Raw genomic sequence first — 17695 nt, 5'->3', positions numbered from 1 at the left:
TTAACATTTTATTCCAAGTTGGTCAAAAAGATACTACATACCAAGCTTACCTTTCAGTGGACAACCAAGGAAAGAATTACATTTTGTTTGTATTTGGTTTTACTTAAATAGTGTTTGGGGTTGCTGAATATTTTCTCTTTATGTTCCTCCATGTGCATTAAGATAACCTTTTCTTCCTGAAAGGATACATATGTTCTGCCCATGGCCTCAATGATGTGCATATAAATTAATATGGCACATGTATTATTTCCATATACAGAGACTAACCCATTTGCAAGGCATGCATCATTTTAGACTACAGATTAGCTCTGCTCAAATGCTTAATTTCAAACCAATGATACTGTCTACTCACCATGAATTAGTACTAATGGTATCTCCAAATAACATGGGGAATAGGCATAATACATAAGAAATAATATACATCTGAGAGGTCTTAAAAGAAAAATTTTCCTTGAAAAGTAACAGGGAAAGAGAATAGAATGAATTCCTGTAATGCAGAGGGGTAACAGACACATGCCCATAGCACTGCAGAGTATAAATATAACACTGTGTTTGGGCGGGGGTGTAGTTTATAAGCAGAGAAGTAGCAGATCTCATATAGTCCCCTGGCCTCTCCATTATTCACAGCATAGGCTGAGCATAGATGTTCTGTATGCAGCATGGCTAAAGTCCCAGCAGAGGGGCGCCTGCCTTAGTCACAGGTCAGATGTGTAGGGAGAGCACTTCAAGAGTAAAAACGAGACCTGCCCACACATTACGTTATATATTCATAGGTTAGCTGAAGAGACTGTAGAAAACACTGTTTCTTTAAGTAACAAGAACTATGGCAATGGTTCTTTAGATTAGGCAGCATGCAAGTTGAGGACCCTAGGAACAGTCTTGCATGCCAGGAATAATGACATCAGCCAAAGGTCATGTGTTTCTGGAACCTGATTTAGACAAGCCAAGCTACTGCTAAGCTACTGAAAGTGGGAAAGCAATGGAGGCTCCAGGGCCTTCCCTGCTTTCTGTCTTCAGTTCCCATTTGGTCAGGAAAGTCACCTAGCTCTTCATCTCCACACAACTTAAAATTCCAGTTCTGGAATTAGAGCCAATAATTCTAACATTTTTAAATGGCCCCAAATAGTTCTCTAAACTTGAACATTCCTAATTGACCCACTTGAAAATAAATGCATTAAACAGGAGCTATAATCTGGAGATAACTATGTTTATTTTTTGGTACGTGGAAAAAGGTTAACTATAACATTATTGAAAACTAAACCAGGACATTTCAGTGCTACATAAGATTATCTTCATCCCAAAGATATACTCTTAAAACATTATATATGAAGAAATGAATGTATGAAGCATTACCATCCTTTGGGGGAGGGTGGAACATTGTCATTGTAAGAAGAAATCTGAGGCCTAAAAAAAAAGCTTACGATGAGTCTAAGTGGAAAGCACTCCTGTGTTTTGGTCCATAGAGAAAGATATCTTCTACTGTCTATTTCCAAGTCTCAAAGTATTGTCTTCAGACCAGCATAATCAGCATAACCTGGAAACTTGTTAGATGTGTTACTTGGGCCCTGCTCCAAACCGACAGAATCAGACTCTGGAGTGTGGCCCAGTAATCTGTATTTTTTATAACCCCTCCAGGTGATTCTGATATAAACGGAAGTTTGAAAACCACTGCCCTAAATACATCTCTCATTCCTTTCTAACAGAGCATTCTGGGAATGTAATTTCAACAATGAAAACGATTACATTACCCATATGTTTGTCCTTGTAAAATTTAGATTATTTAAAAAAAAAAATCTTCTTGGAAAATAACCATGTTTTACGTTGAGTGACATGAAGGAGGTTATTGTTAGCATTTAAATTACTTTGTGGTATAAGACTCATTAATTACTTATGTTCTTGGTAGCTGATGCTTTATTGAAAAGACCTGTGCTAGCATTAATAAATGCAAACAAAGTGGAAGGTTCTGAGGTTAATGAGATAGTGAAACATTAATCTCTGTTTCTTCTTTAATGTAAAGTGGAGACTCATCAGGTTCACTTTGTATATTTTACATTTATCTTCCCAGGAAGAACAAAGTATGCTAGCTATGGAAGATGAGGGCACAGTACAACTCCCATTGGAAGGGCACTATAGGTAAGATATAAATGTAAAAACACACCAATATGAGTACTGGAATGTGTTGTTATACACTCTACTTAAGAATTTCATATGTGTGGGTTACTATAGAGGTTTGTTGACGTTATGTTAGAGTAGAAAGAACTGAAACTAGGTGTTAGAGTACCCTGTCCCAGTACTTTCATATTCTGTGAAAGTAGTATCTGAAGACAGGTCAAGATACAATTCTGGGATAAATGAGCTAGAGGTATTTACTGAATTCATCACATGTAAATGAACTCTGGGAAAAACAGCGTTTACCCCTTCAGAAAGACACTTCCAAAGAGATAAGCCATTTCCTGAATTGAAGGATTCCGTCACACCAGTCGTTTTAGGAAACATTTATGTAACTCTCCATAAAGAAGATTGTGCTAATCTTTATGCACAAAGACAGAACAAATAGAGAAAAAACAGCAGACTCCTCTAAGTTATAATAAAACTTTTGAGAGTATTTGGCAAAAAATTATGTATATGGTCTCAAAGTGCTTAAGGATCATATAGGGCCGTACCAGTAAAAAAGCAGAGAAGATGTTTGTTCGAGGAGATTTTTCATAGTGTTAAAACTAGGAGGTGGATCTTCAGGGTCTGACTGTGAGACCACACTCCCTAGATTTAAAAAATACACTTATCATCTACCACGTAAGAGTGAGCACAAGTCTAGAAGGCATTTTTCCTTTCTCTCTCTCTCTCTCTCTCTTGTTTTTTTGTTTTTTTTACAATATTTAAATTTTAAAATCCTGTTGATTGTTTAGTTGAATCAGCATATTCCCAACTGTATTCTATAGAAATCTACCTAGCCTCTTGTGGTACCCCTCTTAAAAGGATTTTGTGGTTTAATTAGTCTGAAAAATGTTCCATACCACATTTTAATTTAGAGGTTCACAATGCACATTGGCATATTAAAGACTCTAGTACTGGCATTAAAAAAAAAAAAAAGTTTAACGTTGTTGTATCCAGCATCTTCTAAACTCTTTTGCTCACGAGACTCTTTTTCACATAATATCATGAAAAACTGATATTCTACATGACTCTCTTTTGGAAACTAGTTGATCTCATGCTTTGAGTTACCAAGGGCTGGATGAATTAGGGGTATTAAAGAACACATGTCCAGATTGGGCAAGGAAGGAGCCTGTGAGGCCTGTTTTGCTCCAGACTCTCAGTGTTCCTCTTAAAAATTGAATTTGTTGCCCTCTTGTGAATGTCCACAATGAGGGGCATGTGAGGTCAGCTTAGAATTTCTGTAGAACATGACTTTTTCCACAGCAGAGAATCTTTCTTTACGTGTGGTAAGAAGAGCGCTGACTTCTCACCCAATGAAACTTTCGTTGACTTGGCCTGTGTTTTATCTCTGTTGATATTTGGTTGCCTTTCTAGCCCTGGGAATGTTTTAGAGAGTTCTAAATGGCACCTATAATTGGTGCAGTTTTAAAATGTAAAAACTGCATGCAGCATAGTACAGGCCCTGATATTACAGGCTCCCCCAGTCATTTGGAAAAGCCTCTGTCAAATACACAGGCTGCCTTCCTTTATTCAATGAATATTTGTTGAGTGGCTACCAAGTGCCAGGCTCTGTCTAGGTCGTGGGGGAACAGCAGTGGACCAGTGGGCAAGAATCCTTGTTCTCATGAAGCTTATATTCAAGTAGAGTAGAGGTGGGGGGAGACAGGAAATAAACAAATGAACGAGTCATGTAGTACAGTATTTCAAATGGTGTAAAGTGCAACAAAATCTTAAAGCAAAAAAGAGGGATGAGGTTGCTATGAAGTGATGGAAATAGAAATTTTAAATGGAGCAGTCAGCAAAGGCCTATCTGAGCAGGTGACATTTGAACTAAGGAAGGAAAGGGTTATACCACGTAAAGGAACGTTATAGGCAGAGGGAAGAGCAAGTACAAGGCCCTGAGGGAGCAGAAAGCCTGTAGTGTCCCAGGACAGTCAAGAGGCCATTGCATTGTGGCTGGAGAGGAAGGAGCCAGGGGTGTAATAGCAGAAGGTGAAGTTAGAGGGTAAGGGTAGGGACAGGGCCTTACAGCCCATCCACTGGGCTTTTACTTTGAGTGGGTGGGAGCCACTGTCGAGTCTGAGCGGAGAGGGTGAAGAGCTCTGCTGGGCTATGAATGTAGAGGCAAGAGGCCCAGCAATGAACATGCAGAACCTAAACTCTGTCATTTGAAATGGATTAGGAAAACTGTACCCCAAACCACTTTCTATATAACTAGAATCTTTCATTTAGATTTTTATTCTTCATAGTTTATTGGGAGAGAACTATTTAATACTTAATTTTTAATTATCAAAAATACTGTACAGAGGCGTAAGACTGTCCTATATTTAGTGTCTATCGCTAGATAACTGCAATTTCTTATTTAATGTTTATTAATTTCATTTTTGGTAAACTCCTATCTAGAGATGATCCATCTGTGATCAATATTTCTGATGAAATGTCAAAGACTGCCTTGTGGAGGAACCTTCTGATTACTGCCGATAACTCAAAAGATAAGGAGTCAAGCTTTCCTTCTAAAAGGTTTGAATTCTAAAATAATGTGAATTTATAATGATCCCAGTCATTTAATGACATGAATCCGTTAAAAGAATAACATTGGTCTCCATTGAACTTAGATCTAAAATCTTTCAGAAAATTCTTTTAAAAAGTGGATAGAAATCGCAGTGATCACATCTATTGGTATGTTTTCAACATCTCCCTTTCAAATTAAAAGCTCACTCCAAAACTATGACAGTGGGGAGAAATGGTGCTATAAATGAGTCCCAATGCAGGACATTTTTGGACATTCATTTTAGCATACTCTTTTGCAGTAGGATTTTAGTGTATTCCCTCATCACCCACTTCTCAGGACCCCCTTAGATGTCTGACCACGTTTTTCATTCTCCTGTTGTCCTTTGTAAAATCCATATGGCACATGCAATGGTAATTTTGTATTTAGATTATTTCCAGTCCCTTATTCCAACCCCCTGAAAAACCTTCCCTAACCTTTTTACCCCAAAACTTTCAGTTCCAGAAAGTTTTATCCATTTTTTCTTCTCTGTATGCAAACATTACAAACAACTCCTGCAGTTGTGGATGATAGTTTTAAATGCATGAGGTGGGAAGAGTGTGTCCTTAAATATTAAGAGTCATCACAGGATTTCCAACTGCATTTTCCAGAATTTATAAATAAGAGTTCAAACCATCCAGTCTTCTTAGATGGTGATCTGAAGAAAATCTCTGTATTATGCCGATATTTCTTCTTATTAAAGAGTGATTGAGGGATTTGGGACGGTGTTTAATTATTAATTTCCTTTATTTTCATGACCTTAAATTAACTTTTTCTACTTAATTTTTATATTACATTTTTGTCATAAGCTCCCCTTCCTAATCACTCTAGAAGCTGATTCCCCAAAGGTAAGACCCTTTCCCTCAAACCTATTCCTTGGTTGCATTTCCTTTTGTTAAATGGTGTCTTCTAGAAACCTGGTCAGCCTATGTTCTTTGTGTGAGTTTTGGGGAGGCAAAAGGCGTGGAGAGTCTCGGGTTTAGATCCAGTGTCACATTGAGTGTTTACAGTGTTCCTATAACCACTCAGCTCTTTAAGAGGGTTTGAAGCTTGAGTAAACATTTTTCCCCATGTGACATACAAATGCATCATATATAAATCAACAAACCTCTTAGAACTGTATTTAATAATAACATCAAATTTCTATATTTGAAAAAGAAAATTTATCCCTTGAATTAAGAAATTGCAAAGCTGGGAAGGTCCATTTACGCACCACCATGCTTCCAAAGCTGCAAGATTTATCTTCATGAGAACTATCTGGAAACATGGATTAGAAAAAGAGGCGATATTAGACTTAGAGGATATCTCTTATTGATGGTTTTTGTCACCCCAAAATGGCATGCTGCTTCAGTGTCATATCTATCTTAAACAGCATAAGCAACACCAGCAGTGGATGTGCAGAGAGTCTAGGAGTCTTCACCCCATAAAGCTGGGGGATTACTTCATGTTCTCCCTCTCTTTCTCTCCTTCAAATACCTCCACCACTTGCTCCAAAAGGAGGTTAATGTAAGTTACTCAACAGGCTCTCTCAAAGACTTTTGGTTGATATTTTCTGTCTTTTAACAAGGCTTTAAAATCTTCATGTATTTCTTTGTTTGGCTCAAGCAGAAGTAATATTTTATCCTAGAACATGCTTTATCTTCTTTTCCCAAAGATCCCTGCTACAGTCTGATAGAGTCATCCTCACAGTAGCTCTGATTTGCTAGACGTCTTGGAAGAAAATCAGTCATGAGAAGGGCAGTTTCTCAAGCCTATTGAAATATATGCTTGTGGACCCTTTCTCATTAAAAATATGGCATTTCTCTGATTTTTAAAAATGTGAACTCCAGGTTTACAAGCTCAAAATAAAATGCCAGCCATGGGAATATGTGTAGAATTTGAGACAATCAGACTTAGAGATTGCTTTTCTTCCTGTACTCTACAGATCCATAGTGAAAACTCTTTCTCTATTTTTCTTTGGTTCAAGCAACAGTTTTATGTTATGATATTTTAGGTACTCCTTAAAGTAAATAAGTCAAGTGATGCTTTTCACCAGAAAAACTCAATTGTTTAAAATATGTGTCAGATTACTTCTCACAGTAGACTAATTCTAGTGAACAATGTAGTGTGCCTAAAAGCAGATGCAACTTTAAATAGATCACCCTTTATATTTTCATATAACCATTTTCTTCTTATTCTTTGAACCTATGTTCCCACTAACATGAGATTCAAAACTATTGTGGAATGAAAGTTTGCCCAGTTTTCTTTACTTTTAAGTGTGATAAAATCTGTAGCTTTCCACGTGAAAAATATCTCTCGGTTAGTTATTAATGTCTTTCTTCTTCATAACAGAGGAAACCGGCAGAAAGAATGTGGCTTCCAGAAATCCTAAAACCACCAATACTAACAACAGCAATACTCTCCCCAAGCCACCTCTTTCTCTCGGTATCTGTTGAAGGCATTGAAGTGTGATGACCAGGAACTGTAAAAATGCTATACCTGCTAGCGTGTCCATTGGCAAAAAACGCCCTAAAGACCAGGTTCTCAGGGTCTCTCTCTTGAGACCTCAGCTGGCTTCCCAGCAGTCTCTGACACCCCACCCCTAGGTGTTTTCATCCTATCCCCCACTATAGGCCCTAATGCCTATCAGAGAAGCCTAGATACCTTTTCTAAGTGGAATTTGGAATAGCAGTTGTATTTTCTCCATTATTTCATTCGCTTTATGTTGTCCAAAAAAATTTACCCAGCTTAGGGCTTCCCTGGTGGCACAGTGGTTGGGGGCCTGCCTGCCGATGCAGGGGACACGGGTTCGTGCCCTGGTCTGGGAAGATCCCACGTGCCGCGGAGCGGCTGGGCCCGTGAGCCATGGCCGCTGAGCCTGTGCGTCTGGAGCCTGTGCTCCGCAACGGGAGAGGCCACAGCAGTGAGAGGCCCGCGTACCGCAAAGAAAAAAATAAAAAATAAAAAATTTACCCAGCTTAACTGAAGGAGGGATCTAAGAACTGACTGCAGGTTTTACCACATCTGCAGGATGTCTAATTTGATCCTAGTTCAACAGCACTATACATGCATGGGACAAGCTCCTCCACAGCTTATTTAAATGAATTGACAGAAATAGGTCACATTAAAAACCACATCGCATCAGGATAGGTGAGCAACTGCTGTGATACTCTGACACCCAAGACCAGCATTTCTTGGGCAGGTACCTGGCAGCACTTGGCTTTGCCTTGGTGACAGAGGCTAGGGTCTAGGGACACTGCCCCTGCTCTCCTGTCCCCACACCCCCGCCCCCTTCCATGCTGGATGCTTCTTTGCTCTAATTTCCTAGGCCTCAGCCCTCTCATGACTGCTTGGTAAATGTTGTGTATATCAACTACTATGGTGTCATTGACAAATAACAGTTTCATAGAGTGCCTGGCAGCATGAAGGTAGTGGGTCACATTTTGCCCTCTCTTGAAATATTACTTCCTTATGTTTTGTCTCATCCATCTTGTGTCCCTTGGTCCTTACAAAGTACCTGGTGTATAATAGATATGCAATATTTGTTTATTGTAGTAGCATGTAATAGATATGATATACATTTAATAAATATATATTGATATAATATATTGATTACAGTGGAAGTTTAGAATTGATTGGCATCCTGAAAATGAATGTAACAGGGAATAAAGAGAGTAATAGCTATGGACTAAGAAGATTCAAGTCAGTAATATTTTTTCATAGCAGTCTTGAGCTGGTTACAAAATTTCTGCTTCATTGCTGCAATCTGATCTGATACCAGAACCACTGGTTTTAAAGAGGGGGGAAAAGAGCCTAATCATTTAATTGGTTATTGTTTTGTAACTAAACAGCCAGTATGACCAAAGCAGAACATCAGGAGGAAGCATGTCTGTGAATGATATTGACTTTCTGAATCGCTTTTTTTTTTTCACTGCCTGGTGGCTAATAGTGTCACTGGGAATTTGCTCACTTATGGAAAGGTTATGGAGCATTGTGCACACAGGAACTGTGCATCTGTAGAGACCAGTATGTCTCCATCCCCACAGTCTCCTACAGATAGAATGTGCTTTTCTATCTTTCAAAAGTTAGAGCTCATTGGAATTGAGACTACCAGCCTCAGAATTCTGACATTCAAGCTACAAGAAAATTTAGAGGCCATTTAGTCCAAAACTAATGTACAGATGAGGAAACCAAGTCCCAGAGAAATTAAACAACTAGTCCAGGGTCACGCAGCTCATTCTTAGCTTCCTGAAGCTGAATGTCATCTTCCGACTCCAAGCCCAGGGCTTCCTCCACCTGCCCCCGCTGCCTTTTCTCATTGGCTTTGTTTGGCAGAAGACACTAGGAGCCAGGTAGCACCCAGGGAAAAGTTAATCTGGAAAGTAGCGTAGCAGACACTTGTCATCTGAAAGGAACTTAAAGTAGACGAAAGTGAGTCATGCAGATAGAGGAGTTAAAAATACAGTTAAGCCTCTCAACACGTCATGTGCACACTGTCATCTCTTCTCATGGAAGGAGAACAGAAAAGAGGAAAAGTCGCTTTGCTCTGACCTGTAAGTGCTGTGTGCTGAGAAGTGTGGCAGGCACAAACCCGGGTGCCGTCGACACCCGCTCACACCAGCTCTCAGCGCTGGCGGCGCGCCAGAGATGGCAGAAGCTCCGGCACTTCTTACCTGATGGCGCCGGGTGGTGGTGACAACTGAGAAGGGCTGTTTCTAGCTTGAATTGGAGGAAAAACAATTTAAAAAACACACTCTTAGAATGTGTCTAAGTTATTGACCACTACGAAAGCTGCACAGGAGGTCCTGTAGGAAAAAGGGGGCTTTAACGGTCCCTTTCCTATTTTGAGAAGAGTTATATAAAACCAAGGGTTTCCCCACCATCAACTATTTCATAGTTATGTTAATAGCCAAAGTTAACAGTAAAAATGTGTGGGTTCTTGCAGCTCAGGGCCCCAGCGGCCGGGTGTGGGTCGCCCTCGAGTCGGCCGCAGCAGGGGCCCGGGAGGGGCCTCAGCGTTCGGCTTGGCCCGCGCCAGACGTGGCCGGGAGGGAGCAGAGCTGCCCCTCGGGAGCATGCGTGTACTCTTGGTGTGAGCTTCATGCGTGTCAGCGCATTATTTGAATTTCCCGTGAAAATTGTCAACTTGAGAGTAGGAAAAGTGAACATCGGAAAAATATTTTTGAAAAACTGATAGAGTCACATTACCAGTTTGCCCATTGATAAAGTTAATTGGAGAACAGCTAAAACAGAAGCCACTTGGGAATGAGTTTATTCTGGAAGGAGTGAGGTGAAACATGCTTCCTCTGATGGACAGGAGGAGGGTTTCTCTGTGAAGAGATGGCACAGGTGTTTGGAGGGCAGTGTGCGGGTTGACCGGGTCCTCCCGACCAGCAGAGGCGTGTCTGTCCTCTGGATGACAACGCAGTTCTCACCAGAGATCAGAATCCAGTCTGTGCACAAAGGATGCGCCACTTGCAGCAGGGCCCAGAAATACCTACTGCAACATCCATCTTGTTTATGTCATTCATAGTGTCAGTGCTATCTTAAGACAGGGGCATGAATGGCATTTTCAACAACCATCAGTGATTCATTTGCACAAATGAGGACCATGGTATTAATCTTGCATGCTTTGGGTACTGTTTTTAAGATGTCTGGTTTTTGTTTTTTAGTTTTTATTTCTTGAATTTCCCTTTTTCTGCAGTTCTTGGTTTCTGTCTCACTGAGTGCAGAGGATTTTAATAGCTGCTATTATCTATCTATGCTTTACAGCATGAAAGAGCAATGCCTAAGGGCCCTTGTGGTGCTTTGGGGTTGATGGGTTTTGTGTGTGAACCAGCAGACCTCCCAGTAGCCATGCTGGATTGAAATAATACATTTCTCCTTTTTCCCCTGTAGCACTGAAAGCCGAAAAGAGAAGAAAGCTGACTCAGGGAAAGGTGTTGACAGGGAGACTTGTCTATGACTTGATCTTCAATTTATTTTTTACATATATATAAGAGGAGTGCCACAATTATTCATAAAACTGCTTTGATCGTGTATTATAAATTCTGTCTTTCATCCCAAATCCACCTTCATACTGTAAGTAGTGCAATACTCGTTTCATTTCTGTGTTTAAACTTCTGAAGAGTGAGACACCCTTGTGAGCAGATACAATAGCTAATGCAAGAATCTCTGTGTTCCTTGCTGTATTTTAGACATTTGTAAACACTAGATTCTCATTGTCAGTTTTACGAGAGCAATAGCTTTCTTAAAGAGATAAGTCATATTACCTAGTTTGTACTTTCCCACTTAGAGACCTGAAGATACCTGATAATTTCATTTAGAAGAATTTTAAAAGGTAGTCTTACTTCTTTTTATTTTTTATAGCTTAGCATTAGTGACTTATTTCAAAAGACCCAAATCGAAAAGTTAGTTTGAAAGCATTTTTTAATAATTGTATTTATGCATTTCCTTGATTTAATATGATACATTTAATACTTAAGAATTTGTATGTAACTAAAACTTAAAGTCATTTTGAAAAATATATGTGGAAACCTATTCACAACTTGTTTAAACGAATCAGATACTAATGCAAAGAGTCAAGTAGTATTTGCTTAATATTCAGGTTGTGATTACATGATCAAATACTAGGCTTGTATGAAATGCTTTAGAAAATCTTTGTAGGTTTTGTGAGATTTTCAATATAAACCTTTATCAGAAATATGCTGTTACATTTACCTCCCATTGACAGCAAGTGTTTTCCAAATAAACCTATTATATACATACTTGTGGAATGCCACATGGTGAGTTATTGTACATGAAATTCCACTCCTGTACAGTTATTCCACTGCTAAAGGTCATGGACTGCTTAATGCTGCTTCTGAATCATGTTCTAATGTTAGACTGATAGGTCTCCACTTGTCATTTTTTCTTCTGCAGAGCTCTTTTCCACATTTTAATTAAATTCATGCTGTAGAAAAATAATCTTTTAAATGAAAATTTCAGATTCTGTTTGAGAAGCTTCTGTAGATATTTCAGTCTATATGAAATAATCCATCTTTACTAAGTTTATACAAGAGGAAGGAAAGTTAAGAATTTTTGAGCATTACTAAAAATACAGTATTTTATTTCACTTCAAGTGAATGTGAATTAATAAAGATGAAATCTCATAGTGCTCTTGTTTCCTAAGAATTACCAATGATCATCAGCCTTATAATTGTCAGTGTCCAGTTTTACGATAATTCAGAGTCCTGTGGCTTTTCCAAACTATGAATTAATATTCTGAGTATAAGTGTACATGAAAAGTGAAAAAAAAAACCCAAAACAAATCCTCTTGTGATTAAGCTTATGAAGGAAATAAACAACAAAGCCTCCACTGGGTTCAACATTTTGATGCCTTCTGTAAAATTCCCCCTCACAATCTTTCAAGGAGCCGTTTCGTTTATGGAACATAAGCCTAAAAAATGTAAGAAGAGTTTGTAGTTAATGAAGTCTGTGTTTATAAATGCCAAGGAAAAATACAGAAACTTTACATGCCAAATGCATTGCCTTTGTGTATTTTACAATACAGATACTACATGTAACCATTCCCATTGTTTTATGACTTAGACTAGCTGTACATGCCAGTCAGTCCCAAAAGCAGCCTCCTAGTGTTTTAATATATTAATAATTGTTCTGTTTAAAATGATCATAGTGAATTAAAACCTTCACATGATCACCTATTTGAATAAGCACTCATATCCAATGAAATTCTGTATTTCTGAGTATTTTTATAGTCATTTTGTTCTTGTGTGAATTTTAATGCTATCCATATGTTAATCTTAATATTTTGAAATCATATAAAATATAAGAAAAATGTTGTGTTATATATTTCCTCCTAATTTCAGATTCCTGGTCAAAATTACTGAATATCTTGAATGTAATTTATTGCAAAGTTTAAGTAATGTGTAAATGTGACTAGGATATTGTGTTTTTCACCACTAAGAAATGTTATGTGGAAATAAATATTTATCCTAACTAATTTCCTTGCAAATTTTAAACTGTGATGCAAAGTGTTTTGTCTTTTTTTCCTTATCAATGTAGAACATTTTGATTGAACGTAATATTTAAATTTAGACACACCCCTGATGTTAAGCAAACTTGGTGATGTAGACATTTCAAGAGTATTCAAACAATTTGAACTTTATGAACAAACTATGATGAGAGCTGTATTAGGATGTACCTCTTCAGTTTCCCAGAGAGCAGTGACTTAGATACAGATGACTAGTAAAAGCTTCTAAGATCCTTAGTAGGATTTCCCATTATTAGAACTCCTTAGGCTTCGGTTTTTACCCGTCTTGGGAAAAGCATTTTCTAAAATTTGTCTCCTCCCTGTTTGTTACAGTAGATCAGACGGGACCAGTATTCTTTTGTAGCCATCTAGCAATATGTTATGGAGGTAACTGCATTCAGAACTGTAATGTACTGGTTAGTATTCTCCTCTTGACTCATGAGTTTACTTTGTAATTGCTATCACTTAACAGCCTTCAATGTTGGGAAGTTCCTCCTAAATATAATTTGAGTATCTCCTTGGTGTAGTTTAGCCTTATAGAAACTCTGCACTGATGATTCACTAGCAACTTGTATTTCAATACAATCCCTAAATCTTTTAGGATTTTTCTTGGCTTTTAAAAGTGTGGCTCATTATTTTTTTAACCTACACTGATCTACCTCTGTTTCTATTGAACTTTAGCCTCTTTGCTTCTAGGTGTGGGACTATTTTACTATAATTGCAATATTGCTCTCCAAATTTTCCACTATATCTCTCTTGTATATTCATACAATGAAATGAGATTACAACCAGTTGAAAATTTTATGAGAGTAATTTGGGTAATATGATGATTCTCTAACTATCTACTTTGAAAGTCTGGTTGTAATCAGTCCCCTTGGAGAAGCCCAATATTCAAGGATTACTCGTAATACTTTTAGAGAGCTCTTTCGGTGTTTTCCTTAGAAAACTGTAGCTCACGGACACAGCTGTCACTTCATTACAGTTTCTATTGGTGTAATGGCCACTACTTTTTGTGCTGGAACTTTGAAAATAGGACTGTAAGCCTCGCTTCTAAGGGCAGGGTAGACACATAACTGTAACATAATGTGATGTGTACTGAGTTGGTTGTATGATGAAAGTGAGTAACTCAAGGATGGAATTTTGAGTAGGGCTAAGTTTGAAGAAAATGTTATATAAGAGGTAGCGTATGAATTAGGATGGATATGGGGAAGGAAACCTACTCCAAGAACTGCAAAGATCTCAAACATGTCAGTATTGAAAAAATAAAATAGAAAGTAAATATATGTGGTATAACAGGAGCCTGACATATGTGATGTATGACATATTTGAAATTCAGCAGACAGCCCAATATGGTGGAGTGTTAGGAGTGTGGTCGGGACCTGTATGAAGAGGTAGGAATACAAGTTGGAGACATTATGAATGATGTTAAATTTTATGTTAGGATATTTCAACTTTATCCATTAAGAGTTTTGAGTAATGGAGAGGCATGCGTTTTGGGAAAGATTAGTCTGGCAGCATGGTAGAAAACATAGTGGGGGAAAAGTGAAATTATTTCCTTAGGGATCCTGTACTCAGGATGACTCTCAGAGACTCAAACCAAACTCTCATTGAGTGGTCTATAAACTTTTATTATGATTGAAACAAAACAGGCTCAAGCATATTCTGTAGGCACTTAATAAGTAACTACAGGCACAAGAACTTTATGATAAATCCTTTCACATAGAGCATTCCTTTATATAATGTTTTGGGTTGTATTTTTCAAAAATGTTCAGAAGAACATGGTATCAGCAGTAATCCTGAGACGATTAAAGAAATCTAAGTGTAGTACAAAATTCAGCCAATGGCTGGCTCATATGAGTCCAGAAACCACCCTCCCGCTGCTCACCTTTTCATCCCACTTATCTCATCCATCCATAGACTTAGCTTTAGATCTAGGTACTTTTACTTTCAAGCATGTGTAGAGTCATAGATTTCTTCCATTTGTTTATAAGCTCCTTAAAGGTAAGGATAGTGTTTTATCCCTTCTTTGTAACTCTCCGGAGCCTAGTTCTTTCTGTGCTTTGCTGTTTATTCAGCCAGCAAAGGCTGTAGGCAGAATCGTAAGTAAAATATATCGAAGATGTGGCCTCTCAGTTTATTAAGAATAATTAAGGATCCAGAAAGGATTCTCACTGACATGGCAGCATCGGAACAAAAGCAAAAGCTTACTGAGCACCTTCATATGCCCAAAACCTGCGGACACAAGACGCCTAAGGGGAGAACTGGTGTAACCCATGGAATCATCAAACCAGGCATGGTGTATAAACCTCCACAGCAATGCGACAGGTATGGGAGGTAGGTATTTTGGTATCTCTTTCAAATTAAGTAACTGGGGTTCAAAGAGGCTAAGCAGTGTTCTTTAAAATGTTCCTCACTGTGAGTGTCGATGCTGAGATTCTAACCCACGTCCGCCTAGCCTCGGCTGGAGTGCACTGACTGTCCAGCAGGAGGCAAGACGTGGCCACCTTCCTCCTTGACCAGCCAGTCATTCTGGCTCATGCAACCAGAATTGGGTTGAGTAATATTTCTTCTCAGTATGTTACATTTTCTTTGTCACTCATCCTTCTGTGATTAACACTAGAAACCAAACCTACTCAATGAAGTACTATTTTTGCTCACAAGTCACAAATATCTTGACTTTTGATAGGAGAAACTAATTGGAACAATTAGAGTTTTTGTTGTTTGATGGGTCACACTTTTCACCATACGTGCGTTTTAAATAATCTGACAAACTTGGGGTGACTGTTAGATGAAAGATTATTTAGAATAAGAATTTTGACTGAGTCTGCTGGAGTTCAGTTCCAGAAAAGACACCCTTCTCAATTTGGCAGTAAGAAAATTATCTTTCTTTTTATTAATTCAAAGCCTTGAGTTTAAATGTTAATATTGTCACAGAAAGGTGACATTCAGAGAGATGATACATTTCAACTGAGCATGACATTGGTCTTATTAATCCCATGCTCTGAGCTTTTCTTAACGGTAGTGACATTATGCTTTATTACCCACATTCATCTCTCATTCTCAACCATCCGTGTCCCTCAGACATCCTGAATACACACTCCAGATCTTTCAGGATGTATGTAATACTGTTCTCGGACACTGCTGTCACAAAGTTGGAAGAACAAAATTCTCTTACTTTACTCTGAAAAAAACCCATTCTTCTGTTTTGGTGTTGTTTTTCATTTAGAGCTTATTGAATCTTAAATATTGTACAAATCTAATAGTTTTATAAATTGGAATTCTCACATCAACTTAGAGCAAAAGCAACAAATGCCAAGTGGTGAAACTACTAGCCTCAGTGACCACCTGTGAATATAAAACACTCAGAATGACATACAGCCTGATGTGATCATTGATCTTCATGGTGGTGGCTTTGAGTCATCACGATGCATTGATTTATGGTCTATGCCGGTTATTTAAGAAAGCATGGAGATATGTAATCATTTCTGGCAAGATTTCCAATTTTAAAAAGTTCGAAAATAATTTATAAAGTGATTTTCTAAAAATCTTGATCAAAACTTTAAAAAGAAACACTGTATCCATAGAAGGGATGTGACAATTTCTCCCTTCCTTTGGCGCGTGTGCTCCTGGGCACCGGTTGTTTACGAAAGGATCTTAGCATCCAGGTGCCCGGTGAGGCTGTGACAGTCAAAGGCAGGCAAGTCTGCACATCTTACTGGTATGACTAGTTCCTGTGTGTTTCAAACCTACCCTCAGACTAAGTCTATCTCGAATTTGTCAATTTAACTTCCTTCCTCAATAAACTAATTTAAAACTCTTACTGGAGAGTAAAACTTGTCCTATGAGGGTCAGATGAAATTTACCTTAACTTCAGTCACATCATCACCATTTGCAACCCTCATTATGTGAAAAACATGTGCTGGGATTTTTTTATTACCTCTGGGCTCCAGAGAAAACATTGGGCACGTTTTGAAACTAAAGAAACAATAAATTCATACAGTTTTGACATTGTACAATAGTTGTACAATATCAGATATTATATAATCCTCTTAATATCTGTATAGTATCTGATATTGTACAACATCTACTGTTGTAAAATTGTCTTATTAATATCTGAACAATACCTGATATTGCACAGTGTCTGGTTTCAATTAAGATAAAAGGAGAATTTTTACTTAATTTGCTTTATGATTACTAATTCAATCCAGGATGTGAACATATGACCTATGATTACTCTTTCTGGATATAGAACTCCACAAAGATTGGTCCAGCTACTCACAATGATTGCACTCTATTATTAGAATTATGACAAGAGCCCTGTAGTGTTTGAAGGTTGGCTTATGGTTCCAATGAATGAATGATATTTGAGACTTAATTAAGGCTTATGGTTCCAATGAATGAATGATATTTTGAGACTTAATTACTCAATGCCATGCGCTGAAAATACAGTTGAAACAATTTCACAATCTTCTGTTCATTCCTATGCATGACTCACCAGTCTCATGTTGAATTGATAGATTTTTTCCAGTTCTTCCATTTTTAGATTTTTATGCTGTAACGCATTGTGTCTGGGACAACTTTTTCCAGCTATGTTTGAAACTATGTTTGAGTTCATAAACTCAATTTTTAAAAATAAGGCCATTTTGCAAATAATTGAACAAAAATATTATGTGTCCTCAGTTATCTCAGCATTTTAAATGCATGGTTTCATTAATATAGTTATGTCAACCAAAAATAATTAAACACTTAAGTTGCTGACTTTTTTTTTTTTAACTTCTACTGAGCCATCTGGGCTACCAAGATGATACTGTCGAGATTATCTGATATTATGAGCCTCATCGTAGTTCCCCGGAATAAAATGATATAGTATGTATTATATAAATAACCCAAACTATTTTGAGTTGATTTTTCAAAAGCTTATATATATGTATGATAACAGTAATTGTATATGTATTAGATAAAATCGCTATGAATTGCTTAAT

General features: G+C 37.8%; 1 protein-coding gene across 1 annotated transcript in view; it reads left to right on the top strand.

The window, feature by feature from the left end:
• Positions 1-10646, top strand: part of SLC4A10 (solute carrier family 4 member 10) — a 223931-nt gene extending 213285 nt beyond the window's left edge. Inside the window, exons 23-25 of the mRNA XM_007464496.1 lie at positions 2066-2133; positions 4558-4674; positions 10580-10646. Coding sequence (XP_007464558.1) covers positions 2066-2133; positions 4558-4674; positions 10580-10646 — 252 coding nt within the window. The remainder of the gene's footprint in view (positions 1-2065; positions 2134-4557; positions 4675-10579) is intronic.
• Positions 10647-17695: the final 7049 nt, after the last annotated feature.

This window comes from Lipotes vexillifer, unplaced genomic scaffold (genome assembly GCF_000442215.2).
Source record: "Lipotes vexillifer unplaced genomic scaffold, Lipotes_vexillifer_v1.1 scaffold68, whole genome shotgun sequence".
Classification (NCBI taxonomy): domain Eukaryota; kingdom Metazoa; phylum Chordata; class Mammalia; order Artiodactyla; family Lipotidae; genus Lipotes; species Lipotes vexillifer.
This window is presented reverse-complemented; position numbering and strand designations above follow the sequence as displayed.